This window comes from Mobula birostris, chromosome 6, assembly GCF_030028105.1.
Source record: "Mobula birostris isolate sMobBir1 chromosome 6, sMobBir1.hap1, whole genome shotgun sequence".
NCBI classification, from domain to species: domain Eukaryota; kingdom Metazoa; phylum Chordata; class Chondrichthyes; order Myliobatiformes; family Myliobatidae; genus Mobula; species Mobula birostris.
In genome coordinates this window covers 131,744,657-131,768,267 of record NC_092375.1, presented here as the reverse complement: position 1 = coordinate 131,768,267, position 23,611 = coordinate 131,744,657, and the positions used below count along the sequence as shown (strand labels likewise).

At 42.0% G+C, this 23,611-nt stretch overlaps 1 protein-coding gene across 1 annotated transcript in view; it reads left to right on the top strand.

Moving 5' to 3' along the window:
- Positions 1-23,611, top strand: part of LOC140199890 (flagellum-associated coiled-coil domain-containing protein 1-like) — a 56,913-nt gene that overhangs the window by 20,229 nt on the left and 13,073 nt on the right. The window contains exons 3-10 of the mRNA XM_072262394.1: positions 3,608-3,677; positions 6,792-6,913; positions 11,499-11,519; positions 13,591-13,684; positions 17,707-17,768; positions 18,088-18,185; positions 20,975-21,027; positions 22,974-23,073. Of these exons, the coding sequence (XP_072118495.1) occupies positions 3,608-3,677; positions 6,792-6,913; positions 11,499-11,519; positions 13,591-13,684; positions 17,707-17,768; positions 18,088-18,185; positions 20,975-21,027; positions 22,974-23,073 (620 nt within the window). The remainder of the gene's footprint in view (positions 1-3,607; positions 3,678-6,791; positions 6,914-11,498; positions 11,520-13,590; positions 13,685-17,706; positions 17,769-18,087; positions 18,186-20,974; positions 21,028-22,973; positions 23,074-23,611) is intronic.

Here is a 23,611-nt window from a genome sequence, read left to right as displayed (position 1 = left end):
TGATCAGTTCAGATATTCTGGTTCCCATCCCCCTGCAACTCTAGTTTAAACCCCATCGTGCAGCACTTGCAAACCTTCCCACTAGGATATTAGTCCCCCTCCACTTCAGGTGCAAGCTGTCTCTTCTGTACTGGCCCTGCCTTCCCTGGAAGAGAGCCCAATGATCCAAAAATCTGATGCTCTATGTCCTACACCAACTCCTTAGCCACATGTTAAGCTGTATGATCTTCCTATTTCTGGCCTCACTAGCATGTGGCACGGGTAGCAATTCTGAGATCACAGCCCTGAAGGTCCTGCCCTTTAAATTAGCATCTAACTCCCCGAACTCCCTTTGTAGAACCTCGCCACTCTTCCTACCCAAGTCATAGGTACCTACATAGACCCTATTGCGGATACAATTAAGAGACTCTTAGATAGGTACATGGAGCTTAGAAAAATAGAGGGCCATGTGGTAGGGAAATTCTAAGCAGTTTCTAGAGTAGGTTACATGGTTGGTACAACATAGTAGGCCGATGGGCCTGTAATGTGCTGTAGATTTCTATAGACCATGACCACTGGCTGTTCACCCTCCCACTAAAGAATGCTGAGGACTCAATCTGAGATGTCCGGACTCAGGCACCCAGGATAAAACTTACCATTCAGGAATAGACAATAGGTGCAGGTGTAGACCATTCAGCCCTTCGAGCCAGCACCGCCATTCACTGTGATCATGGCTGATCATCCACAATCAGTACCCCGTTCCTGCCTTCTCCCCATATCCCTTGACTCCGCTATCATTAAGAGCTCTATCTAAATCTTTCTTGAAAGCATCCAGAGAATTGGCCTCCACTGCCTTCTGAGGCAGAGCATTCCACAGATCCACAACTCACTGGGTGAAAAAGTTTTTCTTCAACTCCATTCTAAATGGCCTACCCCTTATTCTCAAATTGTGGCCTTTGGTTTTGGATTCCCCCAACATGGGGAACATGTTTTCTGCCTCTAGCATGTCCAATCCCTTAATAATCTTATATGTTTCAATCAGATCCCCTCTCATCCTTCTAAATTCCAGTGTATACAATCCCAGTCGCTCCAATCTTTCAATATATGACAGTCCTGCCATCCCAGGAATTAACCTCGTGAACCTCCGCTGCACTCCCTCAATAGCAAGAATGTCCTCCTCAAATTTGGAGACCAAAACTGTACACAATACTTCAGGTGTGGTCTCACCAGGGCCCTGTACAACTGCAGAAGGACCTCTTTGCTCCTATACTCAACTCCACTTGTTATGAAGGCCAACATGCCATTAGCTTTCTTCACAGCCTGCTGTACCTGTATGCTTACTTTCAGTGACTGATGAACAAGGACACCAAGTTCTCGTTGTACTTCCCCTTTTCTTAACTTGACACCATTCAAATAATAATCTGCCTTCCTGTTCTTCCCACCAAAGTGGGTAACCTCACATTTATCCACATTAAACTGCATCTGCCATGCATCCGCCCACTCACCCAACCTGTCCAAGTCATCCTGCATTATCTCAACATCCTCCTCACATTTCACACTGCCACCTAGCTTAGTGTCATCTGCAAATTTGCTAATGTTACTTTTAATCACTTCATCTAAATCATTAATGTATGTTGTAAATAGCTGCGGTCCCAGCACCGAGCCCTGCGGTACCCCACTAGTCACCGCCTGCCATTCAGAAAGGGACCCGTTAATCCCTACTCTGTTTCCTATCTGCCAACCAATTTTCTATCCATGTCAGTACCCTACCCCCAATACCATATTGTTCTCATTCACAGAACCTCCTTTCTGTTTCCCTAACTAAAAAATCTCTATCACCACAACTCGTCTCTTCTCCCCTCTTCCCTCTGAGTCACAGAGCTGGGCTCAGTCCCAAAGATGTTCCTGCTGTGACTTTCCTCTGCTAGGTCACCCACCAAGCAGTTTCCAAGGTGGTATACCTGTTTTGTGGAGGATAGCCATAGGGGACTGTGCACTCACTGTTTAAATCATTTCCCCTCCGGAGTTCATCCAGTTCCAGCTCCATCATCTTAAAGCGGACTGTTAGAAGCTGCAACTGGATGTACTTCCTGCAGGTGTGGTCATCAGGGACACTGGAGGCTTCCCTGCCTTCCCACATCCTGCAAGAGGGGCATTCAACTATTCTGCATCTCTACTGTTCTAACTGCGCAAATATAAAGCAGGTAAACAATAAATAAGCTAGGGGAAAGATAAAAATAATACCTACAGCTTTTTCACCTTCTCTCATTCAAGCCTCTCCTCGTTGAAGCCTTGAAGAGCTAAAGCCTCAAATAACCACTCTAACACTGTCCACCACATCAGAGACCACTCCAACAATTTCACATGTGATAAACAATGTCTTGTAAGAGGACATTCTGAAGTTCTAACATTCAATAGCTGAAAGTTTAAACAGGTGTTCACCATAGCTCTTTATTTTCTTGTGGGAATACCACTCCTAATTACCCTTGGGATGTTGAAGTGAGTTGACACCTTGAACCAGTGCAGTAGCGGAATCTTGCGCAGTGCTATTCATAAGTTGTTGACGTATTTGGACCCATCAGCAAAGACCATAAGACATAGGAGCAGGTTTACATCTTTTGGTCTATCGAGTCTGCTCCGCTGTTTCATCATGGCTGATTTACTATTCCTCCCAACCCAATTCTCCTGCCTTCTCCTTGTAACCTTTGATGCCCTGACTAATCAAGAACCTGTCAACTTCTGCTTCAACTACACTCAATAACTTGGCATCCATAGCCATCTGTGGAAATAAATTCCATAGATTTGTTGCACTCTGGTTAAAGAAATTCCTCCTCATCACTGGTCTAAATGGACGTCCCTCTATTCTGAGGTTGTGCCCTTTGGTCCAAGACTTGCCCATTGTAGGAAACATCCTCTCCACATCTTCTCTACATAAGCCTTTCAATATTCAATAGGTTTTGATGAAATCCCCCCTCATTCTTCTAAACTCCAGTGAGTACAGGCCCGGAGCCATCAAATGTGCCTCACAAATTAACCCTTCATTTCCAGAAACATTCTCTGGACCCTCTCTAATGCAGGCACAGCTTTGTTTAGATAAGGTGCCCAAAACTGTTCACAATACTCCAAATGCAGTCTGATCAATGCCTTATGAGGCCTCAGCATTACATCCTTGCTCTTATATTCTACTCCCAGGAAGAAAATTTGACTGCTATAAACGGTCATTATTTGACAAAGGCTGATGACAACAATCTATTGTTAAAACTTGAGCTGAATCCTTCCTGGTGTTCAGTAATGGATGCCTGAATAACAATACAATGAGTCTCTTCCGGTAAGTCGTGCCATCCTATCACTCAGTAATCAAGCACAGCAGAGAGTGGTGGGGTGATGCAGTTGCTTGTTGTCAGATGGCAGAGGTGAAGCAGTTATAGAATAGAAATGGTAAATGTAAGGTATATCTGGATAAGAATGTGAGAAAGGAATGGAAGGTGATGTGCTGTGCTACATTTATGGTTTCTGTCTTCCTGCAGTTTGACAGGGACTTGAGGGAGTAAGCAGAACTTATCAAATCGTCTCCTACTAGGCAGGATAGAGAATTATTTCATAGTTTCTCCATTTGTTTTCCTTCCAGCTCACCATGTGCCATCCTGCAGTTGTGTGGAACTTGTGGGAGTCGGTCGACTGCTGCACATGATTACCAGGTAAAGGCCTTGTTACTTGAGCAGACATGCAGTGCGATAGAACTGCGGGCACGAGTTGCTTTCTCATTGACACTATCTGACCAACTTTCAGTATCTGGCCAGCAAGTGGCTGCCGAACCTGGATTTAATGAAACAGGGCACATGGTTAATTGGGACACATTGGGACCAGTATATTTTGGCCCAATTAAGCCCCAGTTAGTCAAAGTTTCACGAAAATTATTAAAAAAGGTATAAAAAAGACGTCCACGATAGCTCCTTTCCAGTTCTCCAAGTGCTTCCTTGTTTCCTTCAGACTTTGCCTCTTTTCCACATTAGTTTTCCTTGTGTTCAGCCCCCTGCAGGATTGATCCATTGCCATTGCCACAAAATTATAACATATAGTTACAGCAGTGCAAAGCAATACCGTAATTTGATAAAGAGCAGACCATGGGAATGGTTAAAAAAAAGTCTCAAAGTTCCGATCGACTCTCGATCGTCCCAGATAGCAGGCAGCAGAAGGGAGAAACTCTCTCTGCCGTAAACCTCCAGGCACCGACAACTGTCGATGCATTGGAAGCACCCGACCACAGCTGACTCTGAGTCCACCCAAAAACTTCAAGCCTCCGACCAGCACTTCGACACAGAGCACCATCTCTGCCGAGCGCTTCGATCCCGTCCCGGCCGAGGATTTGGGGCCTTCCTCTCCGGAGATTCCGGATCACACAGCAGCAGCGGCAGCAAAAAAGGCTAATGCACTCAGAGTAGATTCTGGTTTTTCATAGTCACAAAATCCGAATGCTTGCAATTTTCCTAAAGCTCCTTGAACTCTCTACCAGCTTAAAACCAAGCCACATTTTGCAAGTAACTGTCTGGTTAACGTATCAGAGGCATTCTCAGATATGTTGCCTACAAAAACTGCTGAAATCAGACCACTGCTCTTGTACCATTCATGATTCCTCTGAGCAGCATGGTCCTTTCTTGGTCCAAAACGCTTTCCAACCAGAAGCAGAGAAGTCGAAACCAACACCTGTTTGTCCTCTATTGGGCTACAGTTCATGGTATACAGCATAGAGATAGTGCTGGCATCATCCAGCACTTTTCTTAATTTGCTTTTAGTTGGCTTCATGTTGGGGGATGTGTCTTCAAATTGTGGATGGATCTCCAATCAAGCTGTAGTTGTCTTCGCCAATCACATCCCCATACTGCTGCTGCTCCTGCTTTTTCCACATACAAGCCTGGTGTTGGTGGTTGTATTTGTCATTCCACAGTCGTTACCTTTTCTCCAGTATAAGTTCTAAGCTGGATATCTGCAGGCTTCAGTTTATTATCTTTGAAATGCCTCTCAAAGTCATTTTGTGGAATGACTGAAACAGCTGAACTAGTGTCTGATTCCATTTTGATTAATTTGCCAATCACTTCTAGTGTTAGCCATATTGCTTGTCTATTGTTAATTTTCACACTGAAAATCTCAAGGCTACTCAATCCTGTGTCACTGATCATTATTAGATTTTTCATCAGCAGCATTCAGATTTGTGCTCTTTTTGAAACTTCAACTTGACTTATTAGCTTTTTCTCTTCCCTGTGAAACCCGTTTATTTTTGTCTACCCCACATGCTCTTTGTATGTGTCCTATTTTGTTGTATTTTCAATAAGTTTCGTCCTTGGATCTGCACTGGTCTGGAGCATGTGATTCCCCTGCCACAACAGTAACACAATTTGTTTGACCAGGCCAGTTTCTGTTTCGACTTGCAGTTTTGTTCACACTCACTTTCATTCCTGATTGCAACTCAATTACATCTGTCTGCGATTCTCATTGAAATGGATATTCCAACCGCTCTTTTAAATGTAATTTGTGCAACAGTTAGGAGCTGTTTTTGAATGCTTTCTTGTAAGATTCCATGAACTAAATGATCTCTTAGTGCATCATTAAGCCCATCACCAAATACCAATGCTCAGACAATCGCTTCAATGCAGCCGCATATGCTGAAGTGGACTTCTCTTCCTTTTGATTCCACTTATGAAACCTAAAGCACCCTGCAATCAGTAATAGCTTTGGTCCTAAATGTTGTAACATTACTTTGACAATATCAACCAAGCTAGTTTCTGCTGGTTTGGCTGAAACCGTCAAACTTTGGAGCAAACTACAGTATATGCCTTTAAACCAAATGCACGCAGCAAAATTGGTACTTGTTTCTCATTGGCTATTTCATTTACTTCAAAATATTGTTCAATCTGTCCAGTATATAAAATTCAGTTACCTGTTGTGTAATCTAATGCATCTATCTTTATGATGTAGCTACCTCAAGATTAGGTGAGTGATGGAAAAATTGGGAGATGTTAATGGGCACATGTGAAAGAGTAATTTATAGAAATTAATGGGAGACTGGGATTAATCACATTGCTCCTAGAGTCAGCCTAGTCTCGATAGGCCAACTGGATCTCTGATCCAAGAAATATTAAACAGTAGTAATAACCCACGAAGGTAGTAGAGTAAATGTACCAATTGAAATGCAGAACCAGCTGTCTGCGAGGTATGTTAGAACATAGGACAGCAAAGTACAGCACAGTACAGGCCCTTTGGCCCACAACGTTGTACTAACTGTTTAACCTACTGTAAGATCAATCTTTCCCTTCCTTTCCACGTAGCCTTCTAGTTTTTTTTTAATCTATGTGCTTACCTAAGATTCACTTAAATGGCCCTAATGTACCTGCCTCTACCATCATCCCCTAGCAGGGTGCTCCATGCACCTACCGCCCTTTGTGTAAAGAAAAATTACCTCTGACATCCCCCCAATACTATTCTCCAATCACCTTAAAATAATGCCCCCTCATTAGGGAAAAAAGTCTCTGGCTGTCCGTTCTGTCTATGCCTCATAATCTTGTATATCACTCTCAAGTTACCTCTCATCCTCTGGCACTCCAAAGAGAAAAGCCCTAGTTCGCTCAACATGTCCTCATAAGACATGCTCTTTAATCCAGGCAACATCCTGGTAAATCTCCGCTGCAGCTCCCACATTCTTCCTATCAATGGCGGGACAAGAACTGAACACAGTATTCCCAAGTGTCACCTTACAATGAGTCTCTCAGGCTACTGTTTTGCCACAGCAGGTAACTAATGATGTTCATTTCACACAGAAAAGAGAGTCCGTTGTCATTGCACCAGGATACACCCTGTCTCGGACCAAGAGTAACATTAGTGTCTCCTTGTGTGATGAGTTCTTCAATCGACCCAAGCCTGTCAGGACATATGTTTCAAGGTAATGTCCCTGTGATAGATAATCAGTGTGATTTCCTCTTTGGGCAGTGGGATGGGCTGCAGCATATTACTCATTGTATTATGGTTTACGATGTTTATCTGAGCGTAATTATCCTTGTTGTACAGTATTTGCTAATTTCGCTGCACTGTGTAGCTCAGTGGTCCCCTAGCTTTTTTGGGTTACCACCCCCTTGACTCCCAGACCAAATTCCTTCTATTTTTTACAGCTGCATGGACCAACCATTGCTCTGAGCAGGAAATTTTTACATGGCCTGAAAAGTGCGCAGCATTTTGAATGTTTATTTGTAATATGCATACTATGAATACTTAGAATGAAAATTGGAAAATCACATACTTTTGATTTTATTTATTAATTAAAGGATATAATGAAATACAGTACAGCAAAGAAACTCTTTCACATTTTGTAAACTTTTTCTCATCTGTATTACAAATCCATTGTCATAAACAGTCCAGATTAATTTTACATCCAGATAAAATGTACGTCTTAATCCTCATAAAATCATCCAAATATTCCACTTCTAGTCTGTTTCTGGATTTACATTTGATTGAATTTATAAAACTGATCCACATTTGCAGTCAGCACTAGAAGCTTGAAATGTTCCAAAAATGTCAACAAGAATTGACAGTTACAAACAAGAGAAAATCTGCAGATGCTGGAAATCCAAGCAACACACACAAAAGAGTTGGCAGTTCTTCAAATTCTTCACTCTAAGTACATAGCTCAATATATCGGTGAATGTCTTAATTGAACCAGACTTAACTTTTTCAGACATGACAAAATTGAAATCTCAGTATTGCTGCGATATTTCTGAGGCGGTGCTTTCGTCATGGTTCATTATAATAAATGAGTTTTTTTTGTCAGTCGTACAACATTCTCTTTTCCAAATTCAAAACTGATTGTGTTTGCAATAGCAACGGGACCAAACGCCTGCCATTCTCTTAGCTCATCATCAGGAAATTATTATCCAAGTGATCACACACACTTTGAATGAATCAAATAGGCACAGTATCAACATCAGAACAGTAGGCCGTGTGTTTATTAAAACTTATAGCAGTTCGAAACACTGACAATGTAAACACATTGAAACAGTAAAATTCTTCAAAGTTATGGTTGTGGTACATTTATTATTTAGAAAATTTGTGGATTATATTCATTAACATAATTAATTATAGTATGTCAGTGCTATATTAACATAGATTTCAAAATTATAAAAAAAATTCCAGCTGCACGGCAACTAAGGCTATGTGCACGGCAGCATTTCAGTTACTGCGTGACCATGCACCCACGCAGCTTAGAGGGAACAGTGCTCCCAGGCCACATCCCCAGCACCCCTTCTCCCTTTCCAGCAATTACATAAAAACTTTCAAGAATTTTCATTTACAATGCACAATGAAAGAAAATAGGAATAACAATTCAAAGAAGTGACAAATAATCGCAAAATTATTCAAATCTATTTAAAGCTATATATAAAATTATTTCATTATTTAATTAAAGTAAAAACAATTTTCATTGACAATTTAGAGCAAACATTAGTAGTCCACTACTTTATTGCTGTCTCACCTTTCATTGAGATGGATGGCTTGGTGCAGTGATATCAGCTTCTCAACATCAGACTGAATGTCACTCAGGAGTCTCAGATCTCTGTGTTCAGTAATTTGCTGTCTGTTTCATTGCTTTGAAAGAAGTTGGGTGACTACACTGAAACCCTGCTCCACTAAATATGATGTTGGAAAGGCAACAAAGAATGTCTTGACCTTTTTCCACAGTGCAGGATAGTGTTCAGAGACTTTATTTCTGCAACCAAAAGTCTTGATATGGTTTTTTTGAACCTTGGCTTCAGTTCAAAGTAATTTTTAAATGAGATCAGTTCTTCCTTCATCCGTCCTCTTAATTCCTCATTATAATTGTTCAGGAATGGATTTATTACCCTATCTGGAATTTGAATCTGAAATCTCTCTGATAAGTCTCTTATGTAGCTCACCTGGTGGGCATAGATACTTGAAGATCATCATCTGGTATTCTTTCTTTCTCTTCCAACTCAGAGAGGCTCTGAAATTGGAAACAGCCAGTGTCGCACTTAATAGAAATGTGGACATGACTAATATGATTTTGATATGATTCACATCATTTCCTTGAAATTGGAGATTGATTTTATTAAACTTTGTGAATAATTCTGACAAATAAGTGATGTATTGCCTAATATTCTCGAGTTGATTACTGAAAGAAGCAGTTGAGTCTTCAGAGGATCTTATTGAGTTTCAAAATGCACATTAACTTCTGAGAGGAATCTGACTTCTACACGCAAAGCAAGCATTCAAACTGTTCAACATTCTCAATACAAAACCCTTGAAATAGTTGAGAATTGAAAGCATGGGACCTGATTTTATTTACCACTGTGATAACAGTATTTAATGATTTGTGCTGCCAATCACTTGTTCTTTTTTTGCGACAAGATGCTATCTGTGAATTACACAGTGAATGGTAAATATGTTAGGTACAACTTTTTTCAATAAAATAATAATCCCTCAGTGGTGTCCTCTCACTGATGGTGTCCACTCTGTTGCACAAACAAAAATGTTGGTGAGCGGAATGTCCTTCCCTTTGAAAAATTGCTCAACAACCTGAAATATTGTCTCCCCTGGTGTATCTGTTTCTAGTCCCCTTGCAAATAACAACTTTTGAACCGTGCTTTCATATCTTATGAAGAAAATGTAACCAAGAAGCAAATATTTGTTTGCTGGTAAAATTGACTTTTCCAACCGCAGAGCAAATTCTGTTGTCCTAAGTATGTTGCACAATATGTCTTCCACGTTCTCAGACATGTCATCTATTCGTCTTTGAACAGAGTTGTTGCTGAGTGGAATTGTGTTAATTATTTGGTCTGGTGACTTATGCAAAACCGTACTCAGAATCTCCCTTACTGCTGGCAGAATCAGTTCTTCTCCAATTGTAAGGGACTTTTCACATATAGTGATGAAATGTCTTATGAAGCACACAAACCATCACTGTTTATTTGTGAAGTGCTGGCAAATATGTTTTGAAGTGTTTTTTTATTTCTGAAAGTTTTCACAAAGTGTCTGAAAACAAAGCCAAATTCTTGTTTACTTTACCAGAATGTATTCTCTTCAAATGTTGAAGGAACTTAGGTGGTTTTATTGCCTCATTTCAAAAAACTTATTTACACAACAGACACATTGGCTGTTGTTGGTTGCTTGATGTTGGCATAAATCTGTATTTCAGATACTCCACTCTATACTGTCTACACTTTTTTCATTTGGTCTGTTTCTGCCATTTTTGTAATGGATTAATAATCACAATCAATTGCCTTTTGTTTCAGTCCAACCTCAAGCATGATGATCAATGACCAGTAATGACCTCATCGTAGCTCAGACAAAATCTGACTCTCTACCTGAAGGTGCATTAAGTGGGGAAGCAATATCTCGGTTGGGTCTTGGGCTACAAAAATACAGTCAAGACCATTCGAAAGGGCATATTTGTAACTTTACCCTAATTCACAGGAGTTGTGTCACCGTGTGATTAGAGTATGGGAATTGTACTAGCTAACACTGTACTACAGTAGTGAACGGCAGTGGTGCATGGACTGGACTGGGAAATAACAAGATTTCTTCAGTTCAGATTTCTCATGATATACCAAATATTAGTGTCACAGTGCTATTCAACAACTATAACACACTTCGAGTGAAGTCTCAGAGAACAGTGGGTTACCAAGAGATGAGGTGATTATGTGATCTTTGTAATCAGTTACGAGGCACTGCAGATCAAATGCTTATAATAAGTAATTAATTTCTTAAGTTAAGCCTGTAGTCCCTCAGCTGCCCCCTTGCTACCGAGTGCACTCCCGCCTTCTTTATCTTTATCATCCCCTCAAAATCTCCCACAGTTCCTGGGAGACAATGTTGTTCACTTTGGGGAGAACTGGTGTAGCTTCTTGTTTCTGTCCAGCAGCTACTGAAAACTGCTCAAGAACTCTGCCAAGCTCTTGTACTGTCTTCTATATCGATCTCAGTCTCCATACACTTTGCTAAGTATACAATATCTCAGCTCCTGCCCACCATGTATGATATCTCCCTCTCTCATTGTACCTCGGAGCTCAGCATTGTATTCCTTTGGTTTAGCTGTCCATGTCCCCCTGCAGTGTATTGCTTGGCATATCCGTGTCAATGACTGACTGCACAGCTAGTTACACCTGTCTCAACTCCTGAACCCATGCAACACTCAATATAATGTACCTTTGCTCATCTATCTGAGACACAATCCATAGATTGCAACATCCCTAGCTCTCAAAGGTATGGGTTCTATGGTAGGTTAGGATTAGTAAATTGTGAGCATTCATGGCGGCACTTACAGGCTGCCTCCAGCACATGTTGGGACTACGTTGGTGATTGATGCAAATAATGCAGTTCCTTGAATATTTCAATATATGTGTGACAAATAAAGCTAATTGTTAATCTTTTGAGTGAACTGTAGTTCAGAAGAATTGTAAGCAGGATTGTATGCATATTTCCTCGCCAGTATTAATTCATATTTTTATCTAATTTTTCAGGCCTCCACCAGAGAAGGGCATGTGAGTGTTCATTTTCCTTTATGTTTATTATCAGGCACCTTGCGCATCAGAATAATTCACTGAGTGTCAGTGAACATCTTTAGACCTGGACCTATTTGAAGTTGTATGCCTATTCCCATCATTTCATCACCATTTTTCTACCAGGTCTGGGAAATAAAGAGTTGAAGATAACCTAGATATGTAATTGGCTGGGGCGCAATCTTAGCCAATTACATACCTAAGGAGAATGCAGTTGGGGATCCCGGAGTGAGTATTAGAAACCGTGATGTATGTTAGCTCTCTGGCCCTGGGTATAGGGGATACAATACCAAAGACTGCAGACAGTTCAAAAAGTGGCACTGCTGTGTATAGGAGGATGTGACTGGCTGGTAACATGGGCTCACTCTAGGCAAATCCCACCCAATACTGCCAGTTGTCAATTTGGAGAGATTGTATAATCAGCAAGGCACTATTTTGCAGAAGTTACAAGGACAGGCGTATTCATCATGAAGGAAACAGTGCAGATTGTTTTGTTAATGAAGGAAATAGATCTGCTTCAGAGCTTTGTATCAGGAGCCAGGCAGCACAAAGACACAACTAGTGGAACTGCTGCCCCAAGCTCCAGCAACTCAGGTTCAACCTGGACCTCAGGTCCTGTATGTGTGGAGTTTGCACTTTTTCTCTGTGAGAGTCTGGAGTTCCCCCAGCTGCTCCAGCTTCGTCCTGTGTTCTAAAGACGGACAGTTTGGTAGGTCCGTATAAATTGCCCCAGTGTGCAGGTGAGTGGTAGAATCCGGTGGAGCTGAGAGACTAGAGTGGAATTAGTGTAGGGTTCTTTTAAAAACGCAAACAACAGGAATTCTGCAGATGCTGGAAATTCAAGCAACACACATCAAAGTTGCTGGCGAACGCAGCAGGCCAGGCAGCATCTCTAGGAAGAGGTACAGTCGACGTTTCAGGCTGAGACGAAGTTAGTCCTGACGGGGAGTCTCGGCCTGAAACGTCGACTGTACCTCTTCCTAGAGATGCTGCCTGGCCTGCTGCGTTCACCAGCAACTTTGATGTGTGTTGTTAGTGTAGGGTTCAGTGTTATTTGTGTAGGTTGATAGACGATGCAGAACTGTTTGGCCAAAGGGCTCATTTCTATGCTGTGTGATGCTATGAACAAAGAATGTTTTTATTTAAATAACAAAGTTAGACCAACCTCTTTAGCAGTTAGCTGAAGAATTGTTTGCAATCCTCAGCACCACACTTTAGGCAGGTGTGGAGAGGAGAAGGTAGTGTCACAGGCAGATGGGGCAGGGCATGCTGATCTTCATCAGTTAGGGCATTGAGCTTTGGGGTTGGGATGTTATGATGCAGTTGCACAAGAAGCTGGTGAGACTGTGGCTGGAGTATTATGGCAGTTTTGGTCACCCTGTTAGAGGAAAGATTGCATTAACCTGGAAAGAATGCAAAGATGATTTACAAGAATATTTCCAGGACTTGAGGGCCTGAGTTAAAGGAGAGGTTGGGCAGATTAGGACTTTATTCCTTAAAGCCCATGAGAATGAGAGGTGACCTTATGGAGGTGTATAAAATCATGAGCATAGATAGAGTGAACACATACAGTCGTTTTCTCATGGAAAGTGCGTTTTAAAAAAAGAGGGCATAGGTTTAATGTGAGAGCAGAAAGGTTTAAAAGCAACTTCTTCACACAGAGGATCGAGTATACCTAGAATGAGCTGTCAGAGGAGTAGCTGGGGAGGGGCAGTGACAACATTTAAAGACATTTGTACAGGTACATGGATAGAAAAGGTAGGGACATAGAGCAAACGTGGGTAAGTGGCACCAGCTCAGATGGGCATCTTGGTCAGCATGGATGAGTTGGACCAAAGGGCCTATTACTGTGCTGTATAACTCCGACTCTGTGACCACAGATTGAGCCTGGTCTCGGGGTAAAGCGGTGGCACAAGGGTTTGATCAACTTCCTCCTCTTGTCCTGCTCAGTTTTGGCTCAGCCTGTTAAGTTTCGGGCCCAAACCACCTTGGAAGCAACAGCAGTGATTGCTTATGCCTTTGCCCTGTGAAGTTGAGATCTTGTTCTTCGCAGGGAGCAGCTGATCAAGGACCTGCAGGAGCAGATCACTCAGCTGGTGCAGTTACTGGAACAGGAGAGCTACAAGCAGATGGCCATGGAGAGGAAGGTGGGTCTGAAAGGTTCAGCTTCAGATTTCAGGCTTAGATTAACTTAGGTTCAGATTTTAGATTTATTTATCACATTTGCATCTAATCATACAGTGAAATGTGTCATTTTGCATTAACAACCAACACACCCAAGGATGTGCTGGGGTCAGCCGCAAATGTTGCCACACGTTCTGGTTTCAGCATGGCATGCTCACAATACTTGGCAGAACACACCGAGCAACAAAGCAACAGCAGTGAAACAAGCCCCATTCCTCCCTCCCTCCCTCCCACCCATGCATATACACTGTCCTCTAGCCCCACAACAGGCTGTCGTCTTTGACCTTCAGCGGGCTTGTGGCTTCGCAGACACTGGGCCCTGACTACCACAGAGGTCTTGCAAAGATTCACAGACTCAGGCTCCGGCCATTGGACCTTGACTTTTGGGCTTCAATCCAGACCTCCCATTGACCATTGGACTTCAATCTGGAATGTGGGGCAACATTTGTGGCTGCCTCGGACTGAGCTTTGGGCTTTGATATGCAGGGTAACATTCTCGTTCAGTGTTAGGTCTGTGGCATCTCAGTGGGGTAAGAGTTGTATGTGGAATGTGGATCACCCGTGTTAAGTGCTCGTACCTGCTGATGGAAGTAGCATTTGCAGGACTTCATCCACAGAGAAGAGTGGATGCCACACCCTGTGAGTACTGGATGAGACAGGCCCTTCAGCTCACTGAGTCTGTGCTAGCCATCAACCACCCATTTACACTGTTGCTACATTAATCCAGTTTATATTCCCCACATCTTCACCTTCCAGATCCTACCACTTACTTACACACCAGGGGCAATTTAGTCTGTGTGTCATTGAAACCAGATCTCCCTGAGGAAACCTACACAGTCACAGGGAATACTTGCAAAATCCAGCTGCACCAGTCGGAGCAGAAGAGCCAGAAGCTCTTCAAAAGTTGTTTCTGATTGGCTAGGTGGCTGGCAACTCAACCAATAAAAGGAAGGTACTGCAGGTTAAGGCAGGACAGCCGTTGTGAGAGAAGGCCAGTGGAAGAGTGGGGAGCCTGAGCCTTTGGCTTAAAAGGCTTTGCTGAGGAGGTGTAGATGAGTGGCAGGAAAGAACAGAAAAGTTTTTATTTTCCTGTTAATCCGTGACCTTTGACATGTTTTAGCCAAAATGGTAGTTAGGGCAGCGGAATGCTCCTGCGAGATGTTGGAAAGTCAGGGAACCTCACGGTCTCTCTGATGATCATATCATAGCTGTAGTTCCTCACAGACCAGGTGGAGGCATTGAGGGTGCATTTGGATGTAGTCAGGATCAACTGGGAGGTTGTGGATTTCATAGATAAGAGCTCTAGTGAAGTGGTCACCCTAAAGTGCAGATTACACATAAATGGGTGACCATCAGGAGAAGTAAGGGGAGGCAATCAGTGCAGGGTTTCTCTGTGGCCATCACCCTCAAACCCTTTAGGGTACTGCTGGGAGCTGTGGGTGGTATTGTGAATGGTGTAAAGCACTATCAACAAATACAGTGGGATGTAGATCAGTTACAGGCATGGGCAGAGAAGAGGTAGACAGAGTTTTAACCAGGCGAGTATCAGTTGTTACAGTTGGGAAGGTCAAATGAAAGGAGAATGTATAGAGTGAATAGTAGGTCCCTCGATATTATTGAAGTACAGATGGATATTGAGGTCTAGACACAATTCATAGAAAGTGACTACAAAAATGGATTAGGTGGTAAAGAAGGCACACATGAACTTGCCTTCAGAGGTTGGGGTATTGAGTATAAGAGTAAAGAAGTCATGCTACAGCTGTATAAAACTTTAATCAGACTGCACTTGGAGAATTGTGTGCGGTCTCGGTCACCTCTTTCCAGGAAGGATGTGAATGACTGTGTAGAGGATGCAGAGGTGGTTTGCCAGGATGCTGCCTGGATTAGAGGGTATGAGCTCGAAGGAAGGGTTGGACAAACTTGGGTTGTTGAGTGTAAGATTCTGAGCGGAGACATAAGAGAGGATTTTTAAATTATGAGTCATAGTTAGAGTAGTCTGAAAATTTTCCCCAGGGTAGAAATGTCAAACACCAGAGAACATGCTTTTAACTATGAAGGTTGGAGGGTGTAGATTTAAAGGCAATGAGAGGGCCAAGGTTATATATGGAGAGAGTGGTAGTTATGTGGAATAGGTTGCCAGTGCTAGTAGTGGAAGCAAGCAGTTTGGTGAAGTTTCAGAAACTTTTAGATCGACACATGAATATTAAGGGAATGGAGGGATATGGTGATACACATGAGGAGGACATTTAGTATCAATTGGCATCATGATTGACCTGTCCAGTGCTCTACTCTATGTTCTATATACCAGAGGTTAGAGTGAACCAAAGTCTCTGCCTGACTTGGGAGATTCCAACAATGATCCTAGAAGTGAAATAGCAAACCTTAAACTCTTTCCTCTGAAATGGTGAAAGGTGATAACATGGAAAGGTGATAGATTAAGCTTAAGGTTAACAGTTAAGCTGCTGTCTCCCTGGTCCAGAGACCCAGGTTCATTGCTGACATTGGGTGATATTTGTATGGAGTTTGCACATTCTCCCTGTGACTACTTGGGTTGGTTCCAGTTGCTCCATTTTCCTCCCACTTTCCAAAGCAGTGCGGTTGGTAGGTTAGTTGCCAGCTGTAAATTACTTAGTGTGTAGGTAAATGGTAGAATCTGGGGAGAATCAATGGAAATATGGGGGAATAAAATGGTATTGGTCTAAAAGAGAGTTTTATAGAGTCTTAATAGGATCTTTTTCACTGTTGTACGATTTCTGATTCTAAACGTGGAGCAGGAGTAGGCCATTCAGCCCTTCCTGCCTGCCCTGCCATCCAGTGTGACAACACCTGATCTTATCTTCTATGCCAGACAAAATTTATCCCCCTCCTGTTATAAATCCCCTTTGGTTCAAGCCTCCACAATACTCCGTGGTAGAGAATTCCAGGGATTCACTACCCTCTGTGAGAAGTAGTTGCTGTGCAATTCAGTTTTAAATGACTACTCCCTAGTTTTGTAATTCTATCTCTTTGTTTGGGACTTTCCCATCAGTAGAAACATCCCAATGAAGGGTGTAGGCCTGAACATTTATTCCCTTTCATAGATGCTGCCTGACCTGCTCAGTTTTTCCACATATTGTGTGTGTTTCTCCTTTTGTAGGAAGGAATTACTCTAATAGAGGTCTTTGAAATAATGAACTGATGAGTAGTGTGGGCTGAGAAAATGTTTCCATGTGTGAGACACCAAACTAAGCCTCATACTGTCGTGAGTAAATCTGACAGGTAATACAGAAGCATCAGTGGAGGACAAAATCACTCCTACGTGGCACGGGTGTGGTAAAAAGTACCAGTGCCCATAAAGGAGAAACCGGAAACATGCAGAGAGGAGGAAGGCACAGAAAGGAGTTCTAGTTGGGTGAGGTGAAGGAGAAACAATTTTCGAAGTCTACATACCAGCTTGGGTTGATGAGCTGGAAAGGTCTGCTCCTTTATTGTACATTCTACTCTATACTATATTCTTCAGATTTAAGATTAAGGTAAAGATTAGCTTTATTTGTCACATGTACATCAAAACATACAGTGAAACGGATCATTTGCACCAAATCAAATCAGCGGTGCTTGTGCTTAGCAACCCATAAATGTCACCACACTTCCAGCGCCAATGTCACATGCCCATCATACGTCTTTGGAATGTGAGAGGAATTCAGAGCGCCCAGAGGCACTGTAATAGTAATACTCTACCGTGCCTCCCTCCAGTTGCCTGTACAATCATCTATAATCTAACCATATTTTTATGCTGTTTTGTGTCAAAAGCTAAGTCATTTACAGGGAAAGTTCTCTGTATTGCTCCTTTCAAATTATAAACCATGAGACCCACTAGTAGTGAATAAGAAACTACTTCCTGGGTGTTCGTGTGGTGGGGCGGGTAGATGGGAGTTTGCTGGTGGGATATGAAGCTCACTTGGTGTTTTGGGGAGATGGGCCACTCACTGCACATTGTTGGGTCCAGTTTCAGAATGAGAACAAGGAGGCAAAGTTGTTGCTGGAGAAGAAGCATGAAGAACACCTGAGGTAGGATTTCAAAAAAAGTGGGGTGGGGGGGTTACACGGATGGTTGAGATGTTCTTTAGCATGCATTTGGGCGCCACATTGAGAGGTGAATGTGCATCATGCTGTGCTTGCCCCAGGCTTGGTTGACATGAATGGGTGGGGCTGTTACCATGGTAACATTCCTAAAAGCCTGTAGCAATGTTTTCCTTAAGGGTCAAAAGTAGCCTGAGATTTATGTTTGAAACAAAATTCAGGATTGGAGGGCCTCTTGCCTTTGTAAACATGCTGAACAATCGGGGATGGAGAAAGGGCCAAATTGTGAAGGTTTATTCTGTTTCAGTGAAATTGTCACTATCCATGCTCTTGAAGTCAAGATGATGAAAGAGGAATTTGAAGAGACAATGGTGGAGTTCAAGATGGACGCAGAGAAGCAGTATGGTAGGTTCCATTCACACCACATGGAACAGTTTTGCTGTGTGGAGAGAAACACGCACAAAATACTGAGGAACTCAGCAGGTCTGTTTATTTTATCAATGTTGACTGCTTATTCCCATCTATTGATGCTGCCTGACTTGCTGAATTCCTCTAGCATTTTGTGTGTATTGCTCAAGATTTACAGCATATACAGAATCTCGTGCTTATCGTATGTAGAAAATTTGCTGTTTCTCTGCTTCCCAAAAAATTACAGTATTTAATTTTAAAGGAAAATTTGTTGATAAATTTCAAAATGGGGTCCACCCTGCGAGACTTTATTGTAATTTATTCACTCAGTGAACCATCGTCTGGTACTTTTTACCTGTAAGGATAGCACAGGTTGCACTATTCTTCACTAATGACTTCAGCACTCCGAGTGAGACTACCACCTTCCACGTGCGGACCAGTTTGTATTGCGGCCAGGTCCGGAGGTTGGAGTACCAAGACTGGCACATCTACAAGGGAAAGCTTGAAGGTTGAAGACCCTGGGTCATATGTCTAGAAGCCAGAGGCCAATGTCTCTGAGTCTGAAAGTCAGGGACCAGGGACTGGTGGTCAGAGAACGTGTGTGTGTGTGTGTGTGTGTGTGTGTGTGTGTGTGTGTAGGAGGGAGGGTGGGAAAGGGGCTCGTGGTGCTGTGGTGATTTGTTTTGTTGCTGTTTTTGCATGTTGTTGTGCTGAACATCGGAACATCGTGGCCATGATATGTTGGTGCCAGAATGTGCAGGCTATGAGCTCTCCCCTGCACGTGCTTAGGCTGTGTTGGTTGTAAACACAAACAACACATTTCACTATATGTTTTCATGTACATCTAAATAAATAAATCTGAATCTGTCCACACGTGTGGAAGTTGAGTTGCCATACCAAATCCCGTCCTTGTATGGAGCAGTGAAGCTTTTTTTTTGAAGACGACGACCTTGAAACCATAAAAGGTTGGACTAACGCATAGGTCCGGGCACTGAATCCTCATGTGTCATTGCCTCATCTGTCTGCTTTCTGTATCCCGATGGAGTTTGTTTGGTGCATGACGTATAGATTGGTCTACATGGGATATCACATTATTGTGTTAAAAAGTGCAAAGTAAAATTATTGGACTAGTGATGCACAGGGGTGGAACCCAGTCTGATGTATAGTGGACAAGAAGCGCAGTGATGTCGTAGTGTACTGGATTGGTGTGAAGTACAGTGTATCAGATACTGGGCCAATTTTGTACACAGTGTACAAGACCAGTCTGATGTGTGATGGAAGGGAATCTGGACTGGTTTAATACAGAGAACTGTGGACTGATCTGGTGTATAGTTACTGAATTGATATGATAAATAATAAATAGTTGTAGGTTTGGTTGGTATAAGTTACCTAGAGCAAAAGGTCTCAAGATATATTATGAAATAAAACGTTATGCCAAGCCATGCAAGAACATCTGGGAACAGATGGTCAAAAGCTTTGTCAGAGAATTAGGTTTTTAGGATGATGGTGATGGAGAGAGGGAGTGAAGCTGATGGATTGTCCACAACCTAGGGCCTTGGTAGCTGCTTGCACGGTTATAAATGGGGACTGATTGAAGAGTGAATTCTGTTTTTTGAGCACAAGTTAAAAGGGACAGTTCTGCTGAGGGCTCTTCAGTTTGAGATGTTATTGCTGTTTCCAGCATTTTCTGTTTTTACTACACAATGTCATCCCATGGTGAGGGAAGAGTTGAAGCAACAACAAAAAATTGTTGGGTGCAGCTTAGAGAGACAGGAAAATGAGGAAGAGATGGGGAAATATTTACAATCCTAGAAATATTTCAAGATTCAAGCTTATTTATCAAATGTATATCGGAACATAGAGGGAAATGTATTGTTTCCATTAACAACCAAAATATTCATAGTTACTTCAGAAATTAAGAGCGAAAAATATCTAACAAAAAATGTAGATTAAAGATAAAGCTTAGTTATATTTGTCTGTACATTGAAAGATACAGAGAATGTCGTTTGTGTCAAATCAAATCAGCGAGCATGTGCTGAGGGCACCCCCTCAAGTGTCACCACGCTTCTGGTGCCAACATAGCATGCCCGCAACTCACTAAGCCGAACTGTACATCTTTAGACTGTCGGAGGAAATCGGGGTACCCGGAGGAAACCCATGTGGTCACAGGAAGAACGTACAAACTCCTTGCTGACAGCAGCAGGAATCTAACCTCAATGAGTGACATTATAAAGTGATTGTGCTAACCATGTTACATTGGAATGATTTCCAAGAATTGCCTAAATTCAAGGGGAGTGGGTATTGTGTCTAGTGGGAAGCAGTATGTGGACTGATTTGCTTCTAAGAGAGGGAATACATGTCACTTTAAACATGATAGCCTACAGCAGTAAAGAGAGATGTCAGACTATTAAATATCTGGGCCACGCTAACATTGTCTGTGTAGTGTGCAGATCTGCCTTATGCAAACTTGGGGTGGATGGCCACCTCAATTGTGAACTGATTCCACAACCTACAGGCTCACTTTCAAGGACTGTACAATTCATATTCTCGGTATTACTTTTTCTGTTTGTACAATTAGTCTCTTGTATATTGGGCATTTGTCAGTTTTTATGTATAGTGTTTCATCAATTCTATTGTCTTTTATTTTCCTGTAAAAGCCTGTAAGAAAATGAATCTCAGAGGTAAATGGAAACATATACAGCATGTACTTAGGTAATAAATTTATATTGATTATAATTTTGATCATTTTAGATGCAACAAAAATATTTTCTTCTTTTGTTCTATAGTTGACCTGAAGGAAGAGCTTGATAACACACAGGCTGCATTTATGTCCTATAAGGTAAGTAACAAAGACGTCTTTAAATTAGTTTTATGGTGCTATGACGTGTGTAAGTTATCATTTTAGTATGTCTTCCCCCAGCAATGTTCTAATGCTGGTTTGAGGTTACTTAATTTGTATCTAGAGGTGGCAGTGGAGGGAAGGATATTGGAGCTGGAAAAAAAAACAAAAGTAGAAGATTGTCACTGGATCTTCAAATCGGTTCTGCCATTCAGTATGACCATTACTTCAATAGTATACTCCTGCCCTCTCATATCCCTTGATACCTTTTGTCCTTAAATATATTCAGTGACTTCAACCATCCAACCTCTGTGGTGGCAATTGCCCTATGTGAAGAAATTTCCCTTCATCTCAGCCCTAAGTGTTTTTTGCCCATATCCTGAGACCATCTAAATGACATTGACAGTGGTGCAGCTCATTGCTGGTCTCACCTCAAGTACCAGGAAAATCCAGGACCCCCTGCCCAAGCTACTGCTTATACCTAAAACATAAATGTATTGTGATCCAGGAGCCTAGCATTAGGACACTCATCTAAGTGTGCCTGGGTCCGGGCTTTTAAAATTCATTCATCCCTAGAGGTAAAGCTGGAGCTGTAGCGCAGGGAAAGAGGCGCTTTGGCCTATTGTACTGACTATCAGGCACTCACTTAGACCAATCCTACACTGATCTTGTTTTGTTCTCCCCATGTTATCATCAACTGCCCTAGATTATTCCACCTTTGGGAAATCGGAGCATCCAGGAGAAATCCATGTGGTCATAGAACTTGCAGACTCCACACAAATAGCACCAAGGGTTGGGGGGGGGGAAGAGGGGGTAGTAGTCAGGACTGAACCCAGCTTGCTGGAACCATGAGCTCTACCAACCTCACCATTGTTCTATCTTAATCAAAGCAAAGAACTGAATTTACTCAAATCTGTTTTCCATATTTAAAGAGAGTTCCTCTTGTCAAGTGTCCCTATCATTTCCTGTCAGCCATATCATATACAGGTACTCCTGCACCTCGTGTCACTTGCTGTACATACAATCAGCTGAGGCATGTAAGCTAATCCTATGTACATACAGCCACACACAGTTACTTGTATGTTGTTTTATAGGATTGCTTTTATATTTATTGTGGTTTTTTTTATGCTGCATTGGATCTGAAGTAACAATCATTTCCTTCTCCTTCACACACCTGCTCTGAAGAATGACAATATTAAAAGTAAAATTAAGAGCTTTGTTGCCAAAATTTTGATTGTTTATGGTGTACATTGTTACATTCAAGGAAGAAGTTTATAGAATAAACATAGATTTCACATGCCCCTGAATTTTTGCTTTGTGTGTATGTACTTTGGAAGCCACTAATGAGAAATTCAATAGAGTTATTATTGTATTCATTTTCTTATTAGTAGGGGTTTGTCATGTCCATTCTGGGGCAGTTCACTCACCTTTGGTCCCCACTGGCTCTCACCTGTGGCTCCAAGTTGCCGTTTGCCTATAGCTGTGGCCATCTCATTTTGATGGGCAACTTAAGCTAGGTGAGGGGAGCCAGTGGGGCTCATACTGCGGTGAGATAGTCATGCAGACTAGGCAAATGAGATCAATAGTGAGATCCAACAAAAAGACAGTTCTGCAACACTTCATATAGAGGGAAGGGTATGACAAGGCACAGAAAAAAAAAATCATGGCTATCCACTGCAAACAGGGAAGACCCAGTTGTAACAACTACCTGTCCCATTGGATCTAGACTTTTGAGGTAGAGTGAAACTGCTCAAGGCAACATCTTTTCCACTTTGAAAACCCTCCTGCAGAAATTTCTTTGCACAGATGCAACTGTCATCATCAGATATGCCAGGCAACCAATCAATTTTCCTGTTAAAAACAGAATTGTAACAAATGCTACTTGGGGCTGTTCTGCAATTTATTTGTAACATTATTCATTCTAAGTTGATGGTTTCTTAAATCAGGAATCCATCATTGAAGAAATGAATGAAAACTGGGCACAGAGAGAAGCTGAAATGAAGAAGCAGTTTGAAGCAGACAAGATAATGGAGTTGAGCCTGCACGGTAATTGACCATTTCAGCGGGAAAACTACTGAGCACCAATTACAGTGGGAAATGGGGGAATCAGGGAGTACTTGGACTGGGCATATTGTGAGGCTGTGTATGAAAAGAGCCATATTGTAAGTACACAATGTGTATAAACGTTTAATGGATAATGGAACACTTATGTGCTGGTAACATAACTACTATCATCTTGTATAGTGCTGGTTACTAGTTTGCTGCTTCAGCAGTAGTCACTCGCTACTAACTACCATGGATGGTGAAATGTTCCACCCCCATTTTAAATAGCTTGTTTATTTAGTGTGGTTGGAAAGGGAATCAAAAGTAGTCAATACCAATGGCTGAAGTGCTCTAAATGGCGTTCTCTGTTAACTTACCTGTTTATCCTGTTGGATTATTAGATTTGCCACACCCATGGAGCAGCTGATTGTGTACGTGTAAAAATTAATTTCGGAGTTTAGGTAGAGCAACCCCTAGAGTAGTGATGAGCTTCAAAGCCATGCAGTTGTTTTACTGGGTTAGGAAATAGAGCGTGGGACAA